This window comes from Mya arenaria, chromosome 8 (genome assembly GCF_026914265.1).
Source record: "Mya arenaria isolate MELC-2E11 chromosome 8, ASM2691426v1".
In the NCBI taxonomy this organism is placed as follows: Eukaryota; Metazoa; Mollusca; class Bivalvia; order Myida; family Myidae; genus Mya; species Mya arenaria.
In genome coordinates, this window is record NC_069129.1 from 64,419,584 (window position 1) to 64,429,617 (window position 10,034).

The 10,034-nt window shown below is 37.1% G+C and overlaps 1 protein-coding gene across 5 annotated transcripts in view; it reads left to right on the forward strand.

The window, feature by feature from the left end:
- Positions 1-6,597, forward strand: part of LOC128242892 (trafficking protein particle complex subunit 8-like) — a 29,131-nt gene extending 22,534 nt beyond the window's left edge. For all 5 annotated transcript variants that reach the window (XM_052960304.1, XM_052960307.1, XM_052960306.1 and 2 more), the window contains 5 exons: positions 287-391; positions 751-896; positions 1,457-1,546; positions 2,165-2,267; positions 3,143-6,597. In XM_052960304.1, the coding sequence (XP_052816264.1) occupies positions 287-391; positions 751-896; positions 1,457-1,546; positions 2,165-2,267; positions 3,143-3,313 (615 nt within the window). In that variant the 3' untranslated portion in view covers positions 3,314-6,597. The remainder of the gene's footprint in view (positions 1-286; positions 392-750; positions 897-1,456; positions 1,547-2,164; positions 2,268-3,142) is intronic.
- Positions 6,598-10,034: the final 3,437 nt, after the last annotated feature.

Genomic DNA, 10,034 nt, shown 5'->3' on the forward strand with positions numbered 1-10,034 from the left:
CCTTTAATGTCACTTGGTACATTCTGGCATTAACTCCCAAGATTTATGCATTAACTACATTGTAATGATTTTGATTTTTAAGGAGTAAATTTAGCTATTGATAATACTTGCTGTTTGTCTGGTTAGCGCAGATGCTTCTCACCAAGGTGTCCCAGGTCTGTCATAAATTTCTCTTAACAATTACGCTTTAAAAGAAGATCTTATTCCATAAATGCTGAAGTGTGCTATTCCACTGTTTTATGTTCATTGACATTGAGATTGAACTAGTTGTATTGTCTACTTGTAGGCTACAGTGGTTGACAGTGCGGGGACGGAGTCTGTGTGTGTTGGCCAGCATCATGTGGTTGTGGAAAAGCCAGACAATATCTTCACTTCATACCCATTCCAACATGTATGTTACAGTTATGATTTGAAATAAGACACATACTATAAGTATTTGTTTATGGAAAAAGCTTAAAACCAGAATACTGCTCTTCAAACAACATTTTCTAAATCAATACTTATTTATTTTAACTCAAGTCTAAGAAAGCTAGGATGGATCACTCTCATGTATGTTTCTAGTAAGTGACTTGAACTTGTGTTAAATTTGAAGAGCTGTAAAAGAATGCTATTTGTGGGTCTTGAACCCATGATTTCTGGGCTGATAGACAGGACCCTTTAATTCATTAGGCCACAAATAGGTCAAACATTATTTTAGATTGCTTTGATTATTCATACAGCTCATGTCAGTATTGCTTTTTATTGGTGCAGGTACCTCGAGAGCGTGCCCCAGTGAGGTTTGTAAGGGAGGAGGCTGCTGATGAGGAGACCAAGCCGGCTTTTGAGGTTCTCACCCAGCTAGTGTCCTACAGCCTCCAACACCCCACCAACATCTCCCATGACTTCACAAAGGCCAGGTAAGGGGGAGCTTAGCTTAATGAAAAAGTGGTGAACAATGTCAGTTGAAAAACAAAATTTTTGCTCCCCTGAAAGAAAAGTACATCTTGGGGATTCTGATATTCAGATGTCAGGGTCACAGCTTTTATTTGTTGACAAGTGTTATTGAAGAAATATCTTGAAAAGCAAGTGTAGTAAAATAATAATACTTCTATAAATAATTGGCCTTGAACAATAAACTATACAGGAACCATGTCGTTTTTACCACTTTCAAAGCCATACCTCAAGGTCGTAGCAGTCTTTTATGCATCAGTTGTCTGACCAATATGTAAAAAAACTCCTAGAATCACAAGAATTATTTTGTTGTATCAATGTCATAGGACACTTGCCTTGATTGGTAAATAGTAATTTCATTGCCATTTTTTATTCCTTATTTACCTTATTAGATCAATATTTTGGGAGGCAAGGATTAGATGATCATGAAAAATGTGGTAGGTATTTCTTGATTTATAATTCATGTATGTAAACTATGTATTTCTGCAGTGGTGGTGACTGTCATCTTTGTGTTGTTGTCATTCAGGGTGTGTTGTCTCGGTGTGAAGCTAACCTTCCAGAACAATTCAGAGGCCACCGTCATCGTCCTCATCGACACAAGCAAGGCACAACAAAGGTAAGTTGATTACCTCATCTGTTTTTGTACTAGCCTTGGGATCATTGTTGGCCTCCTTGTTTTGCAAACACTTGAACCTTGGCTATAACTCACAAAACATTAAAGATAACCAAATGTTAGTACACATGTTGCCAGAGACAGTATGGACATGATAGCAAGGCACAGAATTCTAGCTTTAATGATTATTGAGTTATGCCCCTTGTTTAAATGAAAAATAGAAGAAAGTTCCGTTAAGCATTTGGTGTTTGCTCCTCGGAACTATTGTACTTATTATCTTTAGCTCAATTGTAAAGACAGCTTTGAGCTTATATGAATTACACTTGTGTCCATTACCTGGATAGTGGCTTTTTGCAGAGGCCAAGAGTTTATACCCCTTGCGGGGCATGAATACACTACCTCTTGTGTGAGGGGAGGACAACTTCACCACTAAACCGCTCTCACCCACCCAACATTGTCTCAGCTGATAAGATATGAGACTGCACAGAAAATGTTAGCATGTGATAACTGATGGTTTTTATTGTTAAAAAAATTCAAATGCAGTTTGCAGTTTTAAATAAACATCAGAAATTTCTAATACTTTTAAAAAATTGGCATACATATATTTCATATAACCTGCAGGTTGAGTGAGTACCAGGAGGGTGGACCTGCTCTGGACACAGTTGGGTCTGGCTTCTCCTGGGTGGGGCAGACACAGAGGCAGGTCAGCCTTGCTCCCAAACAGGTGAGGCATGGGGGACTGGTAAAGTTGGGGAATGGCTGGAAATGGGAGCTTGAAAATTGAGGGAAGTGCTTAAGTGGATTCTTTGACATGGAATATTTGTGGATTGCTTAAACTGATGGGGGCAGGAAATACTACTAGAATGTGGAATGTTAGCTGAATGTTTTATGAAATTGGGGTTACAGTTAAAGTTTGGAAATTTGCTAAATGGGGGATAGTGAAAATTGGTGAATTGCTTAAAGGGGGGTCACGGAAAATTGCGGAATTGCTTAAAGGAGGTCAATGATTGTTGGGGAATTGCTTAAAGGAGGCCAATGATTGTTGGGGAATTGCTTAAAGGAGGCCAATGATTGTTGGGGAATTGCTTAAAGGAGGTCAATGATTGTTGGGGAATTGCTTAAAGGAGGCCAATGATTGTTGCGGAATTGCTTAAAGGAGGCCAATGATTGTTGGGGAATTGCTTAAAGGAGGTCAATGATTGTTGGGGAATTGCTTAAAGGGGGGATAAGTGACTGTTGGGGAATTTCTTAAAGCGGGCCAGTGACAGTGGGGGTATTTCATAAAGGGGGTTCAGTGACAGTTTTGGAATATCTTAGAGGGGGTTTGTGACAGTTTGGGAATTTCTTAAAGGGAGTTCAGTGACAGTTTGGTAATTTCTTAAAAGCATTAGTGACAGTGAAGGAATTGCTTAAAGAGGGACAGGGAGTGTTTGACAATTGCTATAAAGTAGAACTGGTACAAATACAAAGTGTATGGCACTTGAACTAAAACCTAGCTAAATTGTTAATAAATACAACAAAATAAAGAAATATTAATGTAGTTTGGACTGAAAATATCAAAAGCATTTGTGAAAGTATTATCTAATATTTCCCCCACAGGTGTTGGAGGTACCATTAACTGTGTCATTCAGTCGTCCAGGTGTGTTCAACATTAACAACCTGGCTGTGTTTGTTGCACACACTCCCGATACATCCCAGATGACCCTCCAGAAACAGACCAAGCCCAGCGTCATCACTGTTGCGAATACTGGAGGGAGTAGGGATGTGTGACATGTCGTCACCATGTGTGAGTGTAGCCTGCTCATAATGAAGTCAGAATGATTCTACACCTGTTGTGTGCTTATTGTTCTGTGCATCATTTCATCATTTCAGTATAAAATCAGTATTGATTTTCTTAATTGTGCACCACTCAACTAGTGTTAGAAACTTTTTCATTTTATTTTAGGTGGAAAATGATATTGATTTCACTCTTAGTCTTTTAAATGTACTATGAATAGTCAGTGGTAAATCTAAATGAGTAAAAAAGCAGGTGCTTGTTGTTCATATATGAATGGTACTTAATGGTCAGCCTGTGTTTGTTTAAGTCTATTAAAAGCAACTTCTATGTAGTATTCAAGTCTTTAGATGCATATGTACCGACATTTTTGGGTAGAACATACAACACCAATAGAACTGATACCCCCAGAGTATATATAATACAGTTTGATGAGATTGATTGGATGTGGGCATGTACTGAAAGTGATTCTTGTGCTGGTGCGTTCTTTCAAAGAATGTTCACATACAGTGCTATAAATTAAAAGTCATAAAATGTTTATAAGCCAATGTGTGAATTCAAGGATCTAGCACAAAACCGTTATATTGCCTTCTATGTCTACATGGAGTATCAACAATCTTGCACTAAACACACATTTTGTTTAATACTCAAACTTATTATCATTTTGAAAAATGTTACAAGTACATGGCAAACCTTCTTGCTGTTCACAATATAAGGCAGTATTTGAGAATTAAAGACATGTTGGTAAGAATCTGCTGGCTTCACCAGTCACAATTACTGGATTAAAGACATGGTGTATTGACATACTGTTGATATGTGATTTGAATCTGTTATTCCATGCCATATGTTAATGCCGGTATTGCTATTAATGCTTTCTGTGACATGCATTTGCTTTGTATATGTACTTTAGTCTTCCTCGAAGTTGTGACCGTGACATTTATTGCGGGTTTCGTATGTTAGTTGTATACTGTATGCGTATAAGTTTGCTTGTGAATATGTCAAATTACCATGTGACAGGAATGCCTACAGATAAATATTTGGTACAATAAAACAATACAGAGGGTATTTTGAGTCTGACAAATAAAATCGTATGGTCTTCAATTTCAAGAAAGGTTAATTGATGGGCCTTTTTGCGGATACCATATTTAGCTGGATTTTGCACTTAATTAGCCCAATACTATTTCCTTATTTGGAATGGGGTAATGAACTATGCTGGTGAAACTATGCAGTGTAAGATAGCAAGAGGGGGTATCCACAAAAAAGACTAGAGCATTTTGTGATGAAAGCAATATAGCTTTGTACATAGACTCAGTGTTTGTCTTGGACACATTGTCCTGATGTTATGTTGCTAATTGTTACATGCTTATTTTTTACTGGAAACTGTTCATGTCTCACGGTAGACTTATTGAAGGGTCAAAGCCAGTAAGATGTAAGTGACATTAAATGAAAGAGCACTTCAGACTCTTTAGCTTGGACCTGAAATATTAGACAGTTTTCTCTTGCTCATAGTTGATATATGTTCTCGTAAATGTTCTTTAGACATTACATACCAAAAGTGCAATACATTGTTATATATTGTTGTTTTATTTTTATTAGTATCTGTCTTTTGAAGAATGAAAGTTGAGGTATTGTCATAACCCTTGTGTCAGTGTCGTCAGGCAAATGCTGTTTTAAAGTGACACTCCTATTTAAAATCAATACATACACATGTGCACATTTTGAGTGATAAACCTTTAATTACTTACTTTCCTTTTCCACTTACTTAATAATGCATTTATGCAAAATATTAATTGCTGATAAAAAGATTTTAACCATGTATTTAATAGCTGAAAATGCACAAATCTAAGATTTACAATGATCAACTACTGTATCATAAGGTGTTTTCTTTCAAATAAAACAAAGTATGCTTGATGAGAACCACTGATATTGATATTTATTCATCCTTTTCGGTAAATTAAAACAATTGTATTAATTGTGGTATTATTTGGGAGTAAAAGTGCATCTTTAAGATATTTAAGTGAAACTTGGTACACATGTTGCCAGTGACAATATACACATGTAAAGCAAGGCACATAACTCTGGCTTTAATTATTAATGAGTTGTGTCCCTTGTTCAACTGTAAAAACACAAACAGATGAGATTGGGTGTTTGCTTCACAATGCTTTAGTTAAATTATTATTTAGGGATCCATGTATGGTAAGTGCATTTTGTTTTGGCTGTTGGGGTTTAGCTATAAATAGATTCATTCAGCGGTGTTTAATGTTTCTGTGACTTTTGGACCAATTGCATTGTAAATGTCGTGTTTTTGAAATTTCTAAACAAGTTTTATCTCACATGTTGGTGAATGTGTCTTAACTTCTTTATATGGGAGCACAGAAACTGACAATGAGTCTCTACCATTCATTTCATTTAAGCCATATATCACCACCTTAATGCAAGAACTCAATTACTACTTCTTTATTCTATATGTAGTAATTGAGTGTTTGCTTCAGGGTGACAATATATATATATATTAAATGAAAAAGAGTTAATTTAGCCAGAATTAAGCCGATGGCCATGATTATCGGACTACAATATATTATAAAAATATGTACATGTATTTGAATCATATGAAAAAAAGAGTTAATCATTTCACATTACCTTTAGATTTTAATATGATTCCCCAACAGGCTGTGTGTATATATGGCAGGAATGTTTTATTGTAGAAGGGTTAATGTTATAAAGTTATAACCATAATTAAATACATACAAATGTGATGGAAATATTTGTTCACTAATACCTGACCTGTATTAAAGTACTTTCATTGGTTAAATAAAGGAGATAGATAACTTCCCAGGTTTATTAAAAGATGAGATGGGGGAGGGGATCTAAACTGTTTTTTAAAGCGAAGTGTAGATTGCTTGTAGTGTATCAAGACTCCTCAGTATATTGACGCTATTAATTTTCATTTCTGTCAGTTCCTATCACTTTCTCGCCTTTTGCAATGTATTCAAGGGTTAGTTTAACCCTGAGGTACATTGAGTAAGTCCTAATAGGTGGCAGTGTGAGTCAGAGATATGTGAAGTTGTATACATACACACCCTCCCTCACTGACACTGACACCTGTGGTACCATTATGTTGAATATTTTAACTATTGTGAAACACTTGCGCATGCTTACTGCAGTTTATGTTATGTCGGAGAGTTTGAATATTATGTCAGTTCTTATGCAATGTGTAATCATGTCTTAATTGTGATTTATATATTATTTGATGTCAAAATAAAATAAACAAAGAAACTATTTTCTTTCTTATTATGACCACTCTCGTATTTCAATGCATTAACTGTTTGCACGATTTTTACCCTATTAATTGAGGCCTGTGTAAGGCAAGTTTCAGAAACCGTCATTAAATTATACCTTGGACGTTAGGAAAGGTTCTCTTTATCATCAATGGACATAATGTGGTGTAAACGTTGAAGGTGCAGGCGGAAGTTGTCGTGCATATCCTTTGAATTCATCAATGTCGCCGTAACTGGTCTGAAGCTTCTCTGTCTTTACGATAGAGGTCGACTGTGGTGGCGTCGCACACCGTGTTAACCGTCCTCGGTGGTGGTCGTGTCGTCGTCATAGGTGGTGGCCGTGGCGTCGCACACCGTGTTACCGTCCTCGTTGGCGGTCGTGGCGTCGTCATCGTTAGTGGCCGTGGCGTCGCACACCGTGTTACCGTCCTCGGTGGGGGTCGTGGCGTCGTCCTCGGTGGTGGTCGTGGGGTCATCATCGGTGGTTGCCGTGGCGTCGCACACCGTGTTACTGTCCTCGGTGGTAGCCGTTGCGTCGAGTAGAACCTTGAAACATTGCAATTGCTAAAAGCCGTTCAAGGTGTTCATTTTTAAACTCGGGTATAAGTTGTATTTAAGTGACAAATTAACGCATTTGCAGCAAGGTCCATAACTCCGGATTTACAAATTGTCCAGTTTGCTTCCACAGAACACACGAGGGATGACATCCGTTTGCGATACTCTTGTTATTTTGAAAGTTTCGTCAGTATCATATCAAAATGAACGTAAATTACGACTATCACGTCTCACAAAGTTATTGCGTCTAGCTAGGCCGAACACTGCGCTGACAGAAATAAAACTACGCGATCGGCAACATAGTTAAGAACCATGGTGAAACTTAAAACAGAAGTCGCAAGTCTATTAAGTTTACGTTCTTAGCAATATTCCATTATTAATGCAACTCTTGTGTAAACGGCTGCTTATTGCGTCTCTCTTTGTCCTAAATGTTACGTTTGATGTTCAGTTCGCAGACGCTGCATCGTTCTCGGGTTGTTATGAGTCACTCTGGTCAATTACCATGGAACGACCTGCGGTTCCATTATACTTGTACAAAGTAAATCGTCAATAAAACAAACCATTTCAACTTCCAGTCGAAACCCGTAGGCTTGATATAGCTTGGGTCGATTTCCTAGTTGTCTTGAACTTATGAAAAGTATCGATCATTTTTTACTCTATGCAAGCATTTCCGCCTGGCTCGATATTCGCGAGGCTCGAAGTATTTCGGCCGTTCTCTGGGATATCGAGCAAATGGATTTCGACTAGTTCATAATACATATAAATTTTATATATCATATTACAACACATTCTATTTAATGCATATAGAAAACGTTCACGTGTCAAGTAAACTACATGAGTTTTATGATAACGAGGATGTAGTGTTCAAAATATTCAAAATATTGTCAAAAAGTGAATACCACAAATTGATTTGAGACAATTAAGTTGATATCGTTATACGATACATAAACTTATTGTATATTATTACATGCATATAAAATAAATCGTGCATTCACCTTTAATTCACGAGACGCGTGTACAGCCAATCAACACATGTTAAGTCTAGCGTGACAATAACGTCGTCTACACTTCCCATACCACCTTTTAGCTTGTGGTATACTTGACTGGTCTGGCTTCGTACTCACCGCTAACACGTGTACAACCAACCAATACATGTAAAGCCTAGCGTGACAATAACGACATACATCCTGCCCACACCACACCGTAGCTCGTGGCAGACTTTACTGGCGTGACTACGTACTCACCGCTAACACGTGTACAGCCGAGTGTTACGTGACGTTGACGTCGTATATCCCGCCCACGCTATGTCGTTGTTATCACAGATATAGTGAATTGTATTACACTCTACCTGTGTCAACAGCGACCGTATGTGTGCAGTTCTTAGTAGATAGTTCATGTGCTCTTACACATGTATAAATTCCATAGCTTTCATGCATTCCATACCTACAGAAGCGCTTTCTGGATATAGAAGTGCATGCTCCTTAAGTCTGAATCTCAATGAAATTACTAAAATAATATAAAAATCCTTGTTTCCAGTTCTTGGTAATATCTGGATTTGGGACGAAATGATGATGTTGGACGTTGATTTGTATTTATATACTTTTCATGAACAACTGTGAATCGACATGTGCTGCATTTCTTTGAAATACGTTTATTTGATAAAACACATGTTGCAGAGTTCAGTTAAAACGTTGAATTGAAAACTACCAGAAGGAAACGGTGAGATCAATGGCTGTCATTGAATGGCTATTGATACGGTCACAGATTGCATGAGGCTACGGGCGCGCATGCCACACTTTCCAATGGCGGAACTATGTAACATATGTACTTTCAATCATGGCCATGAAAAGAAACAGTTGTAACAAGTTTATTTCTTTTGGACGGCAATAATCCCACGTTTGTGGACGTGGTATCAATTCCATAACTTAGCTATATATGGCGTATCATTTATATCACTGTAATAATTATATGTTCAAAGCCGCAACTGTATACTTTAACAAGTATCATTTTGTATGCAAGCCATTTTAATAAGAGTGAATGTTAAACATATCATTAATTAATTGAGCTTTATAATTTGTGCGAAATGACTCAACGTCTTTATATTATTATGTATCAGAAAATTGATACGGACTCTGACAGATCTGTTTGCGGTGTACCACGCTCCAGTCGTCACGTACCGAAAGAGTAAATAAGTTTTGAGAGAATATGTCGACAATCAATGGATAGCTCACCCTAAAAGAGACAACATTATTTTATTTAAATGGCTAATATAAAGTCATGCAGAATAAAGAATGCTTATATGAAAAAAGCCACTCGTGAATTATAACATTTAGTGCTCACTCGATAAAATGTCCTATTATCTTGCACAACTTAGCTTTACATACTTATAGCCAAGAATATCCCAAACCAGGGAATTTGATGATGACGTTCCTGAAACGCCTATCGTCCATCGTATCGTACGCTAACGTTAACGTAGAGTGGTACCCTCATTCTTTTTTCTCCAAAAAACATTAACCAAAAAGTAACGAAAGGTACCAGTCTTACGTTAATGCCTCTCTGAAACGCACCCCAAGTTTAATAATCTCAAAATATGTCAGTCCATGTTCGTTTTTAGTTGAAACAAATAACACAAGGCTAAAATAGTATGTAAATGTATTTTTTTGCAGTGATATCTCCAAAAATGCAAAACCATACGGGGTCAGCAGACATCTGCATTTGAAATAACTTATAAGGTAAATAACTGCGTAACGAAAATCAATGCCGAACTTTCAAATAATACGATCACGCAAATAAATGAAATCGACACGTTTGTAAGTCTTTAGAATACAACCTACATTTTCAGCATATGGAAATACAGATAGGCAATTTATTTATTATTAAGCTT